At 39.4% G+C, this 21,047-nt stretch overlaps 1 protein-coding gene across 1 annotated transcript in view; it reads right to left on the reverse strand.

The window, feature by feature from the left end:
* Positions 1-2,608: 2,608 nt before the first annotated feature.
* LOC103147556 (cadherin-7) overlaps positions 2,609-21,047 on the reverse strand; it is a 130,165-nt gene continuing 111,726 nt past the window's right edge. Inside the window, exons 10-12 of the mRNA XM_007565956.2 lie at positions 20,599-20,716; positions 17,113-17,361; positions 2,609-6,364 (exon numbers count right to left, since the gene is read on the reverse strand). Of these exons, the coding sequence (XP_007566018.1) occupies positions 5,856-6,364; positions 17,113-17,361; positions 20,599-20,716 (876 nt within the window). The 3' untranslated portion in view covers positions 2,609-5,855. The remainder of the gene's footprint in view (positions 6,365-17,112; positions 17,362-20,598; positions 20,717-21,047) is intronic.

The raw sequence follows: 21,047 nt of genomic DNA on the forward strand, positions 1-21,047 counted from the left end.
CCTCTTTCACATCATTTTTTAACATAAAGTGCAAGTTAGTTGAGAGTAATCTTGTATTCTTGTTTTATTAGAATTTCATAAGATTTGCTTTGATAAATCAATTCATCCTGTTTGATCAAGTCAAGGTTTGATTTCTGTGAGACAAAATAAATTGATGACATTAAAAAAAATCTGATTATTGCATAAACATAAGCTTGTGTTCTTGCTCCTAACGAAGCTGCTGTCACAGGGTCTTTTATTGAAGTATTATGAGAAAATTAACCAATAATGTTGACATAAAAGTGGATTCAATTATCATCATGCACATATGAAAGAGCCTCTTATAAATGATCATTATTTCAAACAAGCTTTGAAGGGAGTTGTAATTATAGTTGTTGAATACAGAAAAATGAGTGAAGAATAAGATTTGATTGAACAATAATGCTCACTCACAGTAACTATAGTTACTCTGAAGTCACACTGACAAAATCCTGTCTTTTCCAGGTTCAAAGCTTTGCAAAAATGTGTCAATACCTGTAAGAAGACGACATATTTACCAAGGGAAAAAAAAACACCTAACAAGTCCATTGCAATCTCTTGCATCATCACTATGAATTATACCGTCAGTTGTATTCATGGAGCTCTGACTACTTGAAACGGCTCGGGACACAAGCTGTTTTCGCTTTGATTTAAATCTGGATTGAGCAAGCCAGGGGAAAAAAAAAGTCAAATGTTAGGGGGGGAAAAATGACAAAATGGAATTACAAACATTGAGGTTATTCATTTTGTGCATGTTAGCGGAGCTGAGAACTGTTCAAAGCTTGGAAAAGAAGATCCCTTCAAAATGTGTCAGACATTTTTTGTTGATAATTAATGGTTCATTTAGAGGATTTTTTTTAAGGCACAAATGTTCCCAGTTTTTATTTAATTTTTTAATGAACAGCTAATCTGTGCATTTAGCCCATCTCTGTTGTTTGTCTTTTTCATGTGATCCCACACTGAGTTTGTGATGTTGAGATGAAGGCCACGCCATATGTTGCAGCACCCCTTGTTCTCCCTGAACCTAAATTTAGTGTTAAATTACTCTAAACATAGAGCAGTATGGCTGTAGCTTTTAACAGCTATTCTCAGTTGTTAGTGGTTTGGTTCCATTACTTTGGTTGAGATTCAGAATAATGCATGTCACTTGAATTAAGAAATACCCTCAAGTTGAAATTACAATATTTTTTAAATGAAAAGAATCTCGGTAAGATAAAAATGTGAGTCACGCAAGCATGTCTAACGTTGCCCAATCAAACATTTTCTGAACCTTCTAATGACTCTTTCAGAAAAGCGACAGATCTACCAAACTTTTAGACGATAAGAGACTTTTCAAGACTTTGACTTAAACATAAATAAGAGAGGTCAGATAAAGTGCCAGGATAAGCTTTTCTGGGTAGCTCAGCACTTCCCCCTCTCACACCTGTTGTAGCCCATTCCTGATCAGCTGACTGAAAAAACAGGGAGAGTAGACTTGTACCACTTTGTGTGTGGAAACTAGGGCAGCGTTTAATTAAATCCAGTATATTGTTCATGATTCGTTTAATTTGTTTATTGACTCTACATTCCTAAATGAGGGGAGTCAATTAACATTTTTTTTATTTTGGTCGCTTGAGATGCAGCGTTTAAAAACAAAACACGTGGATTTTATTTGGCTGCGTCAAAATGGGCATGAAACATTTGCACTAAGCTCCCCAAATGAGCGTCGGCGAGCCTCAGAGGCATCACAACAGCCTCCGTGGAGCATTAAAGCTTTGTCAGCTGCAGCAGCCGCACAGAGAAAGCTTCTTCCCCTCCTGAGTCCTTTTCTGGTTTTTTATGAGGTCCCTAATGATGGCAACAGGTTCAGAGTCGTTGGTTATTACTGCCACTGTATGGTGTCTGTAGTTTCTAGCCAGAGATGACCTTTATGTTCAGATAACCTGAAATAAATCCCTTAAGCCTTTTAAGGAACTGAATATCAATTTTATTTTCAGCAAAAAGATAAAAACATCATTTGCACAGTTCTGCCTCTTTGAAATAAATAATACATAGCGGTTGCACATGTGCACACCCAGTTGTGACATAACTCGTTAAAGCTGGGAAAAGGAAAAAAAAAGAAAAGAAAAGAAAATCGCCACAATATGATTATCATACAGTGTGTCCGTTCACCATCGATATTCAAACCGTACATTGTTTAAAATTCAATTTTAAAATTACAATATATGCTGGACTTTGCAAACTACAGAAGCTAAATTAATTTACTTACAAACCAGACCTCTGTGAGGTCAGCCACTTTAAAAACAAAGACTTGATTTCCGCCCCCCCTGCCCCCCTAAAGTCTAGGTGTTGTGAATCTCTAGCACAGCACGGACAAATCCAGCATCAAGGCTCACTGATCTGACGCTCCCACCTGGTAGAAAAGCAGAACTAAACCCCGACTTCATAGCTGAGAAATGATACTGTTGGTAATAGAAAGGCAGAAGTAGAAACAGACCGAGACACACACTACATCGCGACATCTGCAAAATGTACTTTCAGGAGAAGAAGAGCTTGTGTTTCTCTGTCACCCTGCTGATATATAAAACTGATGGATGTCGTTCTTTTTATGATTCACACAACTTCCTTAGCACATCGACTACTGTACTTGGTTATACTGTATTATAGGTATGAGTCTGTGTGTCACGGAGTGTTAAAGATACTAGCCAGGGGTGTATTTTTCTTCAGAAAAAACTGTACAACACTGAAGGCGCAGTCATGAAGTATGGAATATTACTGTGGAATACAAAGTTTCTAATAAGCAGACATTAAAGAAAATTAATAGTCCTAGTGTGTCTGTATTTGAGCTGATGACATCACATGAGCCAGCAGGAATGAAACATATAGACTGAATTTGGATGTTGTCAGTGGGACTAAACTCAACAATACAATACAATGACATCAGACAGAAGAACAGTTCAAGCTGTGACCCGTTCAGCCTTGAGCAGCACTGCTGTGGACGGTACAGATGAGGAGGACACTGGTTGATTGGCCTTTGAAAATAAACTGGTTTAATTATATGTACAGCGTCTTGCAGAAGTAACCATTCTGCTTGAACTTCTTAACAACTTGTCAATTTACAACCCCAAACTTTAATGGATTCTCTTCAGTGGAGACTATCACAACGTAGAAAATAACTGTTAAAAAAAGAGTAGTTGGCATTGAAATTTTTATACAAAATAATATGCTGAAAAGTATGATGATAATTTGTATTCAGTACTTTGGAGAACCACATTTAGCTACAATTACAGCGTAGAAGTCCTTTTGGAAATGTCTCTGCCAGCTTTGCACATCTTGAGACTCACTTTTTTTTTTCTTTGCTAAATAACTGAAGCTCAGTCAGAAGGAACATAGTCCATCTTGGTTTGAACGTTGACTGGGTCATTTTGACTCAAAGACACGCTTTGACCTAAACTATTCAGCTGTAGTTCTGGTTATCTGTTGAGGGCTACCACTCAGCCGGAAGGTCAACCTAAATCTCAAGTCTGTTGCCGATTCCAACAATTTTCCTCTTTGATTGTCCTGTATTTACCTCCACCAAGCTCCCGTCCCCTACCGCCCATATAAACTAAAACCAGTATTCAAAAACACTCTTTGTAATTTTAACAAAACTCAAGGGAGTTCAGAGATTTTGAGTACATTTTTTTTTTTTTTTCTTTTTTACAAGACTGTATGTTCCAGATGTTTTCCGTCTGACTGGCTCCCATCCATGTTCATCACTTTTAAATTCTATGTCATACGTGTTTGGCCGCAGTGTAGTGGGAGTGGCAGGGAATGCTTGTTTGCTGGTACATACCAATAAAATACTGAATGGACAAATTCCCCCATACACCTTCACTCCATCTGGCTGCAGAGCAACTGGAAAGACGATGGCAGCAAAGGATGTTTGGCAGGAGCAAGTGTAGTAGAGCTAACAGGTAGGATTTGGCTCATCAAAAGTGGATGTGCCTGGCAACCGTAGATGGTGGTAGTGGTGGGTGATGCAGCAGCTGTCCAGCTACCGGCAGGAAACATTTTCTTCTTTCCGTTCCAACTTAAAGTGAAACAATAAGCAGTTTGTTTGTTCAAGAACTTTGCATGAACTGATCTGCAATTCCTCGAGGGTGAAATTCTGGTCATCTTCAACAACTTCGGTGTTTGTTGGAATATCACTCAGAATTTATGCAGTACTTTCATATACGGCCGACTTAAGGGGCCAAACTCTGCCTACAGTCTTTGCCACAACCCCGTTGAACACTTGCGGGATCACTTTAGGTGTGTCGTACATGCCAGAGTGACCAACAGAACCAAATTGGCCGATGGATTCAATGCTGGTTGAAAAATACAATGCCATCCAACAAAAGTGTGTGTCCAAGGAGGTAATCAGAAGAATAATGTGGTCTTCTATGGATCACCTTTATATTACTGAGCCTCTGTTGCGCTAAAGAAACACATTGCTATATTGTCGACGTGTCTTGTTTCTTTAAACTTGGATCATTAAATCCAATAAACCACACCAAACAGAAGTCAATAGTCAATAACGTTTTGGGGATTAGGAGACAGAATTTGGCAGGTGTCTCATGGTGCTGCCCAAATACTCAACTCTGCTGCTTAACCTACAAATCTATTTTCCTCACAAATGTGCCACAATTTAAGGAGAAACAAGCAGTTTTCTAAATATATATTTCATATAAAAGCAAATATATAGTGAGCCAAACTAAGATGTCCTTACTTGTTGTGCTAACTACAACAGCAGGTACAGGTCATTCCCTCCTTTGCCTATTTTACCCAATTTTTCCAGGTACAAAAATATCTACTTTGTGATATATTATATATCTGTTATATTTTGTTAGCTGCTTACAGAAATTCCTAAAAGGAAATGGGAATTGGTTGCAATCGGTTGGTCAAAGTTTTACAAAAACTAGAGAGCAGACATGAAACCCTACAACTAATTCATCTCTGCCCCCTGTGACATCAGCAGAAGTGTGGCCATGTTTACAGACTGTGTGTTTCTAGGATTTACAACTGGGATTTGCCATAAAATGGCACCAGCCCCCCCAACCCTGCCGGGATAACGCATGTAGACAACGGATGGATGAATTTACGACAAAATACCAAAACAAAGAGAAGACCTGATCAAAAATATATATATATTGCAGGTGGCAATATCTAAAGTGAGTTTGATCAGATTTTACAGAAAAGTCTGGCTAGTAACTTTAAGAATTATGACTGAGTTCATGAATAATGTTGCTCTGGGTGTAAAGGTTTATAAAATACAGCCCATTTTCAACCGTCTTCTGCAAAAAAACGGTAATAAGAAACATAAATTGTTCTCATATTTCATCTGAGCAGTCCAGAGACTACTGATTAGCTGCCAGGGGGACAGCCTTTCATGAGAAACTTTTTGTTTTTTAGCACAGAGATAGCAAAGGAATGCATCAAAGCCGGAGTGTTGGGACTGTGCCCATCACTGGAATGAAAGGACAGGTTTCTCGCTGGAAAAAAAAAAAGCTTCCACATGTAATGCATTTTGCAGTCAGCGGTTGGACTCGGGCCCAAAATGTGAAACCTTTAATGTCTTTTGCACACAAGGCTTCCTCCTCAGTCAAGCCACTTTTGAAGTCAGTGTCAAAACTCACCATGGCACGCTTTTGAAAGCTCATACTAGGAGGTAAACAAACCAAAAAAACCTTTGAAGTCAAAGTGTTTCTCCTTCAATCACTTATGTTGTCTTTGAATCTTTTCCTCGGCTGCACCAAGGCGGACAAAACCACTTGCTCTGACAATATATTACTCGCACGTTTCAAAGTTCCAGGACTGCTAAGAGAGACATTTGGGGGCTACGAGAACACGCTGTCACTGTTGCCGTACAGGTCGGCCAGCTTTTTAAAGCGCGGCCCCCAGTTGCTGAGGTAGTCGTAGTTCTGGTCCGAGTCTGTACTTAGTGACTCGAGCGAGCTCAGCGACTCGGCTACAGACCCGCTGCCCTCGAAGGCGTACGTCTGCAGGGAGTCGTACGGGGGAGCCGTGGGGTCCACGTCGGCGTCCTTCAGCCGCTCCCAGATGAACTCTCGAAACACCACGTTGTCGGGCAGCGACTTGTAGGACGGGCGGGAAGCAGAGGTGTACTGGTAAAAGGTGGGCGTGTCCGGCGTGACGTCTCGCCGTGCGGCGGGGTCTCTGATGATGTTGAGGTTGCGCAGGGTGACCATGTCGAAGGCCTCCGTGTCTTCCTCTCCCCCTCCTTCGTCGTCGTAGCGGACGATGTTCTCCCTGATGTCCCTCTCCTCCTCCAGGATCAAGGGCTGCTTCCTTCTGCGCCGCATTGTCACAATCAACAGAACCATCACTGTAAAGGGGAGAGGAGGAGAAATCCTGGAGTGAGAAATTGTGGGATGATGTGTATTATCCGTGTGCTGATAATCACTTCACACTGACTTAAGACAACCGGGGAGGAGTAGTGTGCCATTTTTTTTCCCCCCCTTTGATACATCAACTGAGAGAAAAATAGTACAGTCCTTCCAATTTTTTAAAATGAGATTCATAGGAAGCGTATGAGGAAAAGTAGTAGTATGTCTCCAATAAATATATTGTTCACAGTTATCACTGGAATTTCAAGTTCCTTGTATTTTCAAGTATAATGTTAGGTAAGATCGCCACGTCTCCTTACAAGAACAAAAACAGCAATTTGTTTACCGTGAAAAAAAAAAAAACTGTTTTCAAAACAGTAATTAGATTTGGTTTAGGTCACTAAAATACTAAAATATAATATTTGTTCTAACATGGCATACAGTGTCCACCACATTTTTAGTATCCCAAGTAACAAGGTGGAAAAATCCTAAAAATAAATTCACATTTATTTCAAAACACAAATCTTATTTTTTTTTTCTTTATTTCATCCTTCAGGTTGAATATATGTTTTCAGTAGGAACATATAAATGTGTTATTTTTCTTAGTTGGTTTTCAACATGGGGAAGTCAAGCTAAGTTGGCCTGAAAATATGGACAATACAATAATAAGGAATTTCAAATAAAAACCATTAGACACATTTCAAATGCCAATGTCTGGAAGCCATGTTGGGGGAAAAAAAAAAAATATATATATATATATATATATATATATTTTACTTTGACTTGATGAAGAAGAAATATGAGAAAAAAAACATTTTATTTTGACATGATGAAGAAGGAATATGAGAATAAAACGTCTCCTGTTAACCTCGTTTAAAAATCAAATGGGTTCCAAGGAAACGAAACCACAAAATCAACCTTCTTTCATGACCGTGTGAAACAAGAGAAGAGACTGAGTGGTGCAACTGACAAAGAGAATTAGGACAAAGTATTCATAATCTTAGTATATCCCAGACATCTTGTTGCGCTATTGAACAATATATGTGCTGTCAAAAGTAAAAGACGAACCTGGAAGTACTAAACTGAAATTAAATTATCAAAATGATTGGACTAGACGACAGGAGATTAATGGCGGAAAACGAGGCTGAGAGTCATAAATAAAAAGTTCAAGTATTAAGCTGAGAAGGCAAAGCTAAACCTTTGATGTAATTCATTTTTGTGTTTTCCGCCGCCCACGTTCCTTCCAGACTCGTTCACAGCTCCGCCATGCTGAATGCACGGGCCTCTGAGATCATATAGCAGAAGCTCTCCTTCAACCCCTGCTCCCTCTTCCCATACATTATTGCTGAAAATAACTCCACGCCCAAGCAAACTGGCAAACGTCTAATGATCCTCTATCCATCAATGTCAGGCCGGTGCCAGTGAAATATTGTTCCACTGGTCCATATTTCTTTTCCTGCCCGGCATCGAGCTGCTGCTGCTGCTGGCGGCAGAGAAAGAGGCCCAGGAACCAAATTCAAAGACCACTTCACACCTTCTAATAAAGGAGCAAACAGAGGGGATGGGAAGGAGGGAGGAAGGGAGAGAGAGAGGTGTCACACCGAAGGACTGGGGAGACGAATGGGCAGCGTTCTGTTAGCTGTTTGGGAACCGCATGCATCCACGGTACCTTAGTGGTCTGGAAAAGTCCAGCATTTGATTTCCATTTGTCCAAATAAGGATAACTGTGGAAAAATAATAATCTTAGAATAGAATTTAATCTAGAAAAATGTTTCCTTCCTCATTTCCTTGTTGACTAACTTCCTTCTGCCTTGCATCCCTCCTTGCTTCTTTTATCTTTCCCTTGTGTTGTCCTTCATTCCTTTTTCTTTCAGCTTTATGCTGCTCCTCTTCTTTCCTGCTTTGTGACTTGATATACTTGATCCGTTTGACGAAATTTAAAAGCATGTCTGCTGCATAAATGTTTCTGAACACATGGTGAACTTTTGTATTTTATATTGTAAAATGAACATGGAGGACTGAGAAGTAAAAAAAAAACAAACAAAAAAACTGAGTGTGGAATTTTTACATGACAAAATGTGTAGGAATCGTGTGTAAAATGCAGAATATTGCAGCTCACCGGACTTTGAGTGGTCCCTTCTTTTTCCAATTACCCTCCTTAGATCCAGGACACATTTTAGTGCTTCCAAACATTTCCAAGGGAGATTGTTTCTTCTGTTTTTAGAGCCCCAAGTCATTCTAAATTCCATTCAATTCAGCAAGGCTCCGCTAAAATGAATTACAAAGTGGCACATCCAAATAGAATATTCCAAGTGCTTTCCAGCAAAGCTCTTTAGGGTTTAATGCCTAGAAGGCAGACACAATGCTTCATGGACTGGAAACAGGCCAACATCCAGTTACAGCCTTCTAGGTGGAGCTGGTTGATGGCCGAGAATACAGATGGTTTGTTCCGAGGCTCTTTTGAGAGACGCAGTTTAGCAAACGCAGCCCCGGTACGACAGGTACCCACTCTTCACTTTGGAGAACAGATGTAAACTAAGTGAACAACAGAGGGAAAAAAAAAAAAAAAAGGAGATCAATTCTGTGCTACAAAGGCTTTTGCTGTAATTGAATTGTTTAAATGATCTACCCCACGCAATCGATAGTGAACAAGGTGAATTTTCTCTGCTGCCCTTTTCTTACCAGCAGGCATCGCTTTCTCATTAGAGTATTTCTATATGTGTGATTCAGGTGAACACGCAACAGGTTATTTACTCACTGCCTCACCCACACAGTCCGTGTCTCTGCGCTGCTGTTTAATAAAGATGAATTAATCAACGACTTTGACACAGACATGTACGAAGAATGTAGACAAGCCTCGCACACGAAGCTTGCATTGCTCAATTAATTCCTCAAGGCTTTCCTGCTGCTGAAATGCTGCATGTCATCTTTGTAAAACAATTACTGTACATATAGTATAACATGCACCTCTAACCAAGTGAGTGATATTATTAGGAGGTATTGCTACAGAAGTCAAATTTCTGACTACTCTACCCACTTCACTGATGGAAGAACAGGCTTGTTTTAACTAAACCAGATACAGATTTACACTTTATGTTAAAGTGAAGCTTATTGTTTGAACAGCGCATACATGAACTTATTGTTAATTTATGACATAGCCTATTGCAAGTTTTGGTTTCATACGTTTGATTTTAGGAAAGAGTTTCTTCAGCTAGAATTTAATTTACTTCCAAACACTTTTTAAAAAACTTCATGTTGCCTAGTTACATCATTTTTGAATATTAAATCACATTATATAATAGGTAATACAGTACTTAAGCACCCTTATATTCAATTTAAACCCAAAATTATATATTTTTTTCATGTAAATAATTCATAATGTGTGAAATGTTAATCCAAAAACACAAACTATGTTCCAAGAACGTTGAAGCATTTGTTTAGCTAAATCATCTGCTGAAAAGTTGAGTTTTATGAAATGTTCCTATTATTTAGTATTTTGGCATGCTGTTATGTTCACTTTTTGCAGGGCTTGACAAATCTTTTACTTACAAGTTTGTTGTTTTTCTTCTCTTTTACCTTGTATTCATTTTTACAGAGCTTGTTTCTCTACAGAAAGAGCCTCAGTTCCCCTTATACTGACTTTGCCATATTGAAATACTTTGCCATGTTTGCTAATATTCAAGTGTACATGTTTTCTGCTAGGTTCTCTGTTAATGTCTTGTTAATTCTTGTTCACGTCAGTCAGACTTTGTTCCCCTCACTGTCTTGCTTGTGCTTTCTTTAGCTAGCCTTAACTGGTGCTTTTGTTTCAGCTCTTCAGCTTCCCATTTGCCCAGCGATTGTTTCTCAAATAAAGCCAGTGGTTCTATGATATACTTGCTTCTGAACTTTTTGAACTTCTGAACTTTTTTGGGTCTTCCTTCATTATAGAATAGGAAAAAGCCCCCGGAAGGAGCTGTGCAGAAATGCTTAGATTTACGTATACAAATGGAAAGACTAACTCACCCCTTCCAGCATGGTAATAAGCTACAAGAGAAATAACAGCAATGCTCAAACATTTAGACTACAGGAACTAGAGGGAAAGTCTGATTGATCTAATCAAATGTGAAGGTTTCGATCCCCCAACTGCCTTACACCCACACATTGAGCTTTGTTTACTGTGAATTCAACCTGGGTAAAACAATCTTTCCGAAAGAGCGAATGCATTTGCAACAAGAGCAACACACACTGAAAAGAGCGAATGGAAAATCTGTGTCTGGTCACATAAAGAGGTGTCTTTCTCCTTCAGGGATGCGACTGTCTGCTGCTGCTGCGAATGTACAAAGTGATGAATGACGACAGACAGGAGCTATCACAACAGTTATGCAGGCCTTCCTCTGTTCTCCAGCAATGCTTCTCGGAGCTTTCTGCATTCCTGTGAATGCAAGGTGTCGCACACACGCCTGTGATCCTTTTGCAGTTCTTTGGTCACTAAACGGCTTTTGCACACTTTGTGCTATTTCGACCATTAAACTTTTTCAGCTAATTCAGCAGATGTGTGTGGTGACTTTCCAGTTTTAACAACTTTTATACTTGTTGAAATATGCATGATACCTTGGACGAAGGATAACTGCATTAGCCTTCGTCCAATTTGGAATAACTTTTGCCATTTTCTAAAATCACACTTTGAGTTTCATGAAGCTTTTTGGACAGATACTCCATTTTCCCAGCCTAAAGCTGACGATCAAACCCATTTTATAGGCTTATTTCCTAGGTTACACATTTTGTAAACATGGTCTGAGATGACAAGATGTGTGCTCTTTACTTAGAGATGAGCACATTTAAAACAACCAGTGTTGCATAACGCATGATGCATAACGAAGCTGTAACTCTCCCTCCTGTCTGAATGATAGCACAGCAACATTATGATTGAACACAAAAATGTACATTACATACACCGTCAGATCTACTCATGCTTTGGTGACCATCTGATCAGTTCACTAATTAATCATTTTTACTAAGACCGTTTCCTTGTTTTGACAGTTTTTCTACTTACAACATCTGTGTTGTTTTCAATTATTTCATTTTTCATACTAGTTCAGGAAATCCATTTGTCCCTATTAGTGATATAAGGCAGTAAGCTATTAACAGTAATTAATTGTATAGTGACATTCCTTCTTGTTTTCCAGAAACAATCCCTGTACGGAGTAGAAAATCCTGAGTTTTGAGAACCAAGATAGCAGAAAATGTTTTGGTACCTTAACATGATTTCTTCACACTTCCAAATGTATTAAAAATAGATATATTTTATTTTCTTCATTTTAGGTGAAATATCATGCCAGTGCAATAAAATATTTCATTTTTTGTTTTTTGTCATTACCAGAGGTCCCTACAAATTGGTCCACATCTGCGGGTTCGTCAGACTGCGCAGTACAGGCTTCAGACTCGGTATTTATTTTCTCCTCCATAAACTTTTGTGTTTATATTTTCCTCTATGGATCCTTTTAGGAAACTCTGAGCCATTTCCTCCCAGTTCTCCCATGTGAGGTATTTTCAGCTTTTTCCATGTGTAACAAGAGTTAAATCGGCTGGTAATGGGCTTGTTCAAGCAAAGAAAAGGCCGACTTCCAACAAAGCAGCTTGAACATAAAATATCTCTGACGACTTTGGAGATGTCGAAACAGAGACAAACACACACGACTTCCACAGGGGACAGCCACAGCAGCCAGAGACACACAAACAGATACAGAGATTAATGAAATAGATCTGATAAGCAAGTCAGACGTCCAGATAGAAATAAATGCCTGGAGATTCGGAGTGCTACGTAATATCCTAATTGGCTCTCAGGAGGGCTGAGCCGTACCTGACCTGCACAGGGGGAAAAAACGGCCCAGGATCTTAACGAGATAATGATCGTCTCAGTAGTTTAGACATATCTTCCAAAGTGGCTGGATCATAAAAAAATGGGTTTGAAATGACATTTTTCAAAAGTGCAGTTGTATTCAGGCATTTTCTGAGCTATTAATGCAAGAAGCACAAGCCCGGTAATTAAATCTAAAAATATCAAGCCATGATTGATGACCACTCAGCTCATGAGCATGTAGAGTTAATGCAAATGCAAACACAGCTCTTAGTGGTTTTTAGCTTGGCAGGTGAAAACTGCCTGTTTTCTATCATCTGTCCTGGCTGACGCTCTCAAAGTAAGCGATGCATTCTGGGAAACGCAGCTTGCTACATGTAACATATGTTGTAGGTATTATTATGATGACAAATCACTGGAAACAATATTACTGGTGGTCACCTGATGAGAAACGGAGAGTGGGAAAGGAAAAGGGGAAGAAAGAGAAGGCAACGTGAGAGTGACAGAACCTGAGAGTGACAGCGGTGGGATGCAGTGAAGCTCGATTGTCATCCACAACAACACAATCACACGCAATCACGGCCTCAATAGCAACCTACAGATTGAAAAGGTTCCTGATGGAAGACCATCAACGCAGATAAGAATAAAGGATCCGTCAGAGCGGTCACGCACGGGCTGGTTAATGCAAGCCAAGGACAAAGTTCCACTACAGAGGGAGAGCTGGGACCAATATTCACAAGGAGGAAGAGGAGAAGAGGAGGAAACATGCTCACCCAATTGTGCTAAATAGATAGATGGTGACAGAGCATCACGCACAATTAAAATCACATGCAAAGGAGACTTAGTCTGGAACACTTAGGCATTAACACTAGGCCAAGAAATAGCTATACCACTGTTTTAAAAAGTTAATAACATGCAAAACCCTCCCATAATTAAACTTCTCTGCAAATAAGTCAAGAGATGGTGTCATGTGCCAAGCTAAGCATTGTGCCGCATGCTACAGCTAGGCTAAATCTGGCCTAAAGATGCAAGTTCAGCAGAATTTCAAATCAAGTTTAGGACATTACAGAAAAAAAAAAACAAAACAAAAAAAAAAAAAAAACAAGGCCCAATGCTTTACAAATCTATCAATAACCATTCAATTTTTAATGTGATATACCAACACAAAGCTATGGATTCTTGTAAAAATTTCAGAAAGTTTGCAGAACGTCCTCCAAATAAAAATCTGAAAGGCTTGGTTTGCACATATACCCCCTCACACCTACCACACACCCCCTGCAGCCCACTCAAGTACCCAAGAAAGGCTGCAAGTCTTTTGAGTGTGTGAGGTTGTCACAATTAGAATATCCTACCAGTTAAGGCCTTGTTCAAAAGTGTTGGTTTTGGGTTGTTCTGAGATGTTGCCTCATTTAAAATGTCAATTCAGCACAGCAGGCATTCTCTGTTGAACTGATGGCGAGAAAAACTACCAGGGGATTATAAAAAAAAAAAAAAAAAAAAACACTTACGGAAAAAAAATGGGGCAAAAGAAAAGAAAAGTTTGACCTTATCACAGATCTTATCTCAGTTATTGTATGCACTGTTTGGATCCTCCTTCTTGTCTATGAATGAAGATCAGCTAAAAGCTAAACTGTGTCTGTGGGTCTATAGTAGTAATAATGCTGCCTGGAGGTGACAGCTCAGAGCTGCGTCATCTGTGCAAGCGTGGTAATGAATGCTAATTTACCAGTGTCTTTACTGGCATCCTTACATATGGTGTTACACAAAACCAGAAGCAGAGCGTCCTTCAAACCCACAAGCACTTATTTCAATAATCCCTCGGATTCATCTGAAGCTTAAGAAATGAATCTGAGAATTTCTCTAGAAAATAAGAAAATTAAAGGGATATTGGTGCATCAATGATTTATGATCCGTAATGGCACAACACTCCACAACCTAACAACGGACAACGTTATTACAACAGTGAAACAGGAATGCTTTTACCATCAACATTTCAGTGATAACTTATACCTTAACTACTATTCTGGGTTCATAGACAACTCTATGACAAGACAGAGGTTCACAGTCTCATTGGAAAAAGGGACAATTGCTGAAAACTTTGAGAAAATATATATTTTTTTTACTCAATAAGCTTGACAAAATCTGGCTTGTAAAAAACTTTTGTCTGTACATCTTCCCAGGCACAGTCTACCTGTTGACAGTCGATGCTGGGGGGTGAAGTTAACGTAAAGTAATTTAGATCAACAGCCTTTTTTAACACCCCAGGCTGCTGACCAGGTTTTGGGACAACCTTTGAAACAATGGGGGCTGCTTTCCCAGTGATCATGTTTGCTGAATGCCAACATTCAGATCGTCATATTTACTTAATTTCATTCCAGGTGTTTGCCATTCATGGAAAGTTTATCATCCACACATTCAGAATCTGTAAATAACTAAAAACATCCCCAGGGATACTGGATTTGTTGTAGCCAGTCACATATTTGGTTTATTTGACACCAAAAGCCAAAAGGTTGAGCTTTCACCTCAATTTTCACCAATGTTTTTTTTTAACTAAAATTCAAAACCTCCTCTTCCAGTAACATTCACTGTACATAATTGATCTTATTGGATTTTCTTGGTGTTCAAGTTGCAAACATCAGAGCGGCTATTCAGAGCTGCCTCACTAAGGTCACTATATTTTCCGGTTATGGAAATTTAACGGAAAATTTCTCCTTCCAGGTTTGACCTGTGCGAGAATGTCAGATGTCGAGGCTCTTCAACCGCCTTCAGATAGATCAGGACTGGCTGCAAACTCTATAGCTTCTCTTTGGTTCCAAGTACTGGACTGAATGGCTTCTCTACCTTCACTTACATCTGAACTACTCTCTGAACTGCAGGGGTTGTTATTTTAAATAAATTCCCAGCGCAACTCAACAGCCAAACGGAGCAGAGTTTGCAAAGTGGAAGTTCAGGCAGATTATGAAGGAGCGCAGCAGTGCCAATGCAGGGTGTATAAGCTGTCAAAGCACTGCCCACTCCCTCGATTTGCTAAGGGACTGAATTTTAATGGGAGCACCGGGGTGAGAAAAGAGGAACAGTTTGTATTTTCCTTTTGCTAAAAGGAAATCAGGTTTTGTAGTTATATTTTCCAAATCCTTTTCTGTCAAATTTCTCTGTAAGCGAGAATATTTTAAAAGAATGAAAGAGGACCAAACTGTAGAGTGTCAAGCACTGCTTTCACTCAGACACCAACATTTAACAGACGTGTTTGTAGAATAAACAGAATTGAACAAAATACAAACCAAATATGAAAATGTTGCATCCGTCTTCGAATATTATCTACAAGCTCCAGGTAGGAAAATGAAAAATGCACGAGGACAAGGCAGATGGTAAAGTCTGGAAGCCCGGAGTGTGCATCGTTTTATTTTTGCTTCAGAAAAATAACGAAGCATTTTAGCTACCTTTAAACTGCAACTAATTTTAGTTAATTACACAAAAGACCTTAAAAATAATAGACACCTTTCTCAGTTCAAAATGTGTGGCATACTAGTCACATGTATGAATAAACCCCAACCCAGCAGATGGCAGTAACGCAATTAAAGTTTGTTTGCCAGGTGAGAAGAAGATACATCAAACAATGATGAGTTTTAATGAACAGTAAGAATAGATGAGTCAGCATGTCATCACAAGGCTTCTCATCGTCAGCTGATTATACTAACTGCTCTCAATAACAACCATTCTTAAGAGTGTTGGACTGAGAAGTGGATGCCCAGTTCCACCAGGTGCTTTCTAATTGCTGCTGCCGCTAGTCTGATGGAGCAGACCGGGGAAGGCGTGGAGGGGAGGGGCTTTGTGGAAATAGGTGGATTTCAGCTATTTGTTGGGGTAAGGAGACAACAACACAACCCGGATATGAGGTCATTTCAACTATTAGTCATGTTGTTTCTTCTCTGATATGAAATGACAAATACTGAATGATTTCTTTCAGCTAAAAAATGCTTTTGTGTTTCGTTCTACATCTCCCTCAATTAGCACATGCCATTACAGCATTTCATAACTGCTTTGGCAACCATCAACCTAAAGGGATTTTATGGATTCAACTATGAGAAAATGTGATTAAATATCCAACACAGCAGGAGGTCGCTAAGACCTGCTTTAGTTCTGTCAGGCATATAACTATTAGAATGCATTTCATAAGTCAGCTGGGAGTCATAACCAAAATAAATGGAAGCAGGAGATGAAACAAAGTTTTCAGAAAATAACATATTATGTAACTATGGGTGATAAAAGGCCAGTTTTGTAACTAACCTCATATGTATTGAAAACACAATGGAAAAAACCTTCTGTTGTTTCAGCAAATCAGAACTCATGGGTGCGTCTGTCTTTGTCTTGTCATAGGTAACCGTTTAACTAAAATGGAAAATATTAGTTATTTGTATATAAGGCCACGTTGGGTGGGATGCATTTTAGTTTCTTAATAAATAAAATCATAATTTGAAAACTGTATTTTTTATGTACTTGTCTGACACAAAAAGATGTAGCAGAAAAAAGAGGATATATCTGAAAGTGGTTTAGTGGTTTCTACTTTTAAAAAGAAAAATGACAAAATTCATCAGGTTTAGAAATGACACATTTTTACTTTTTTCCCACCACCCGTGAATAAACTTTTGTACATCACTGCACATCATTTTAATATTGTTTTAATGTTTCAATATTCCTAGAAATGTTTTAATAGCGCTTTTAAAACTTGAGTTGAAGACCCACATAACAGAAACAAGGAAATCCGAGCATAAAGCCAGTATCTGTAACCCTCCTCCAATATTAAAAGCTGCCCACACCGACCTTTACGCTGCACAGACCAGCCAAGAGAAAAACAAACAGCTGGAACAAGGCTTTATGTTTCTGACACTGAGGTCATCCGGTTCTTACCCAGAAGTGTAATGATGCAGCCCAGAATAGCCAGAAGGGCGCCGGTGCTAAGGCCAGTTGCCGTGTAGGCCACGGCTCCACAAGACAGGGCCACGCCGTCCGAGTCACAGTCACACACGCGCACCGAAAGCGTGTTGGTGCTGCTGAGGGCGGGCTTTCCGTTGTCTGTAATCAACACGGGCAGTCGATACACGGCCTGCTCCCGTCTCCTGAAGCCGCCTCGTTTCGTCAGTATGGAGGCAGTGTTGTCTGCAAAAGAGAGAGAAAAAACACAAGTTTAATGGTGCATCCATCCAATGTAGATATTAACAGCAGGTAGCGTAACACCTTCTTTGCTTTGTTCATGCATTTTGAAATGACTTCACCAGTAGGGCTAACAGATGGCATCATTAACACAGTTTATTATATGACACACAGTGGTGCCTTTCTGTGGTCTTGACCACCTGTTAGCTAATAGCAGCTTTGGTTTCATAGTAAAATTTTATGTCAAATCTCAGTATGAAAGCCAGAGTCAGGAAAACAAAGGGCCATTTTATAGCAGCTAAAGTTTTTCATGACGGCTGTATCAATAGAATGAAATCCACTCTCAAACTGAGCCGCCATGATTGAAATGTAGATTTCATCGTTTGCTTTCAGATGTCTGAGAAAAAAAAAGGGAAATTTATTACAAAGAGGGGCTCTATTGTAAAGAAAACATGATCACCTAGGAATAAAAAGAACAGCTGATTTACATAAGAGACGTTAAGAAAAGTCCCTTAAAATATGAAGTGGATATATTCCCTTGAGTAAAAACAAAATGCACTAATCAGTCAAAAAGATTAAATTAGATGGATGGTTTAGTAAAAATTCCCTCAAAGCTGCAGCAGGCAGTGTTTATAAAAATGTGTTCTTTACATACTTGTTAAAATTGTCATTATGGACGTGATGGTAGAGGGTGAGACAGATAATGTATGAATATCCGAGCTCCTCCGCCTCCTCCCTGTGGCCCTACTGCCACCTGCAGAAATGCACTGCTCCCAGTCAGAAACCACCAATCAAACCAATGCTGCCTATGTGATTACTTGGAAAGACTTCAGATGCATTCCCACTTTAAGCCACATACGCATCAGTAAGATCAGAGTTCAGGAAACATGTGAGGGTTTGGAGTTAAAGATGTAGTGTGTTCCTAACAGCTCAACTCACACCTTTAAAATGGTCTTAATTCACCCTTTGCATCAAAAACAGGTTAAACTCTTCTGTGAAAGCTTTCCACCATCAGGTTGAGGTGGCAACTTCAACCTGTCCTCACAGTCAGGAGAATGAAATTATCCGTTTCTGTTTTGCACTCTACAGTATTTGTAGTTCATTTCACTGAAACTCAGACAAAGAGCACAACCCGTTTAAAACCAACAAAACACTATTATCATCCTTCTACTAAACTTTCCACTTGGCAATACAGATAGAAAAGTTCTGGTGTCATGGTGATTGCCAAACCCAGATTCATCCCTTTGACCAGTCAGAAATGCCTGATTACTCACACATCTCCGCTGCTCCACTCCAACTTTACGTAAGTGTAAAGATGATGAAGAAAAGCCTCTCGACAGCCGCCGGATGATGCTGCCACCACCATGTTTCATAGGGGAGGTGGCATGCTGAGGCAGTTATCTTCTTAAATGCAGGCCAAAAAGTTTATTTCTTAGTATCTTTTTTAACGGCTTTGTTGCTTTATCTACATGGCATGGTGCAAACTAAAAACAGGACATTTTGGCTTCCTATTAACAGTCTAGTTCTTCCTGTCACTCTTGTAAAAAGGCTAGCTGTTTTGAGTTCCCTCTTTTCATTTAGTTCCACTTTCACCTACATACTGGGTCAGTTGGAACACTCTGAAAGATTTTAATATCCTAAAAAAAATACTTCAAATTTAAATGCATGAAACCAATATTTCCTGAAATTATATATGATATGCATCTACTATGTAGGTATAAAAATTCACATACAAAAATAGTCAGTAAAGGCTCTGCTGGACTGATTGCTACTCCCTCAAAAACTGATTTGCCTCCGTACTGGTATGAAACAAGTCTTCCAATGCAGACTAGATAATCCCTAGTCTGCTACCTGAATTACCTTGAACATACACTTCAGTGTCTAACGTGTTCACACTCATGTGGATTACTCTGGCACAGCATGACGGCTGCTGCGCCTTGAGAAAAGGTATGGAGACAGCCTCAACTCATCTCCCACACAGGTGAGCGCACCACTCAACGCAGGGCATCGCCTCAGAGACTCTATCAGCCCTGAACATGTTTCTTCTTCTTTTCAAAGCAGCAGGAATTTGTGAAAGCACATAATCATAGAGTCAAGTACAACTCTCTCGAGTCTATACGTCTAACATAGAAATTAGAATGAAGTTTTCCACCCACTTTTATGTGTGGGAGGGTAGCAGATTATGACGCTATAAAGGCAGCTGCATCTTGTGTGTAAAGGTCAAAGGTACATCGCTTGGTGGAAGAAGAATGCTGTCACAGACTACGTGGTGTTGCAAATAGAGGTATGCACCATATGGTTTTGTTGATTTTGCTTCATGTCTTAAGCAGAAATGTGGCGTAGGTGGTGTACGCTGTGCAGAGTCCCAGTGAGGGATGGGAAGAGTCAATTGCATTGGCTGGTTGAATTAAAAAGATGCAAGTAACAACGCAAACCCCTCTTGACATACTTTCATGTGGAAAATACTCAGAATGCACCATATGGCAGTCATTGCGTTTTTCTGAAATGTTGGGACAGACCTATGTTTAATTTATCTTTACAATAAGGATACATATTCATAATAAGATTGTAATAAAACATATTAAGAGATGCTTTACAATGTTGTGTAGCTGAGACATTTAGCTTGAAGTGCTTTTGTTTCTGGTAAAGCAACCCAGCTTCACTTTTTCCTCTATTGTTCCTTACATCTTCCTTTTTATTGTGTTTCTGAATTGCAAATGGCACTGAAATGTGATGAATGCGCACAACACTTGTAAACAACTGTATGAAACAGAAATAGAGCCGTTTGTCTTAGAAAAAAAATATATTTCCAAAAACAGATCATCTAAATGGCTCATTCAAAATTCAGTTCCTTTCAAAGAGCCGTATGTGCCATCACTAATAAAAACATGTATCTGTGTAGTTAGTTGACAGTAGAACAACTAATAAAGTGACAGAAGTTAGAGCTAAACAAAAATAGGAAAAAAATATAATAAAAGATTCATCAATTCACTAAAGGTAAGCAAAGCTGTTTAAACTAGAAATGACTAAATAAAGCCCTTAACCAAACATTGTTCTGTTTTCTAATCCAAATAAAGAATTTCTACCGACTACAATGATTTTTTTGTGTGTGTGTCCTTTTAGCATCAAACACTCACAGGTTCTCTGTATGTGTGCGTTCAGCACTCCTCTATAAATTCACAATAAAGAGTAACCCACTATCTTTGAACAGCATCAAAGAGTGGCACAGAAAGGCAGTTGCACCTTTGTTATCTCGCAGGGTGAAATTCAGGTTGCCGGCGACGGTTGCATCCAGGGCGAAATTAAAGCGATGTCCGTCCAGAGGTTCGTCCTTGTCCACCGCACTGATGGTCTGAATCACCTGAGGAAGAGAGGAACAAGAAAAAACACACAGACGTTTCAGATCAGTTAGCTGGGTGATCTTTATCCTATCTCACAGTCCAATTTGCTGTGAACTGAAGCTGCAAACTGCTTAATGGGTTCATGGAGTCAGAGGATGCTCAAACCCTTCCTCAGTGCATCACTTAGGAGTGCATTACGGCATCATGTATTTGACCAAAGAATTTCCTCTTATGTTAGACAGATATAACCTGGGTAAATATGAAAAGCAGTTTCCAAATGAGGGTTTGGCCCCCTCTGAAAACACAACCCCGCCACTTACACATTAAAAAAAAAAAAAAAAACTCCAGCAA

The sequence above is a fragment of the Poecilia formosa genome, unplaced genomic scaffold (genome assembly GCF_000485575.1).
Source record: "Poecilia formosa unplaced genomic scaffold, Poecilia_formosa-5.1.2 Scaffold184, whole genome shotgun sequence".
Classification (NCBI taxonomy): domain Eukaryota; kingdom Metazoa; phylum Chordata; class Actinopteri; order Cyprinodontiformes; family Poeciliidae; genus Poecilia; species Poecilia formosa.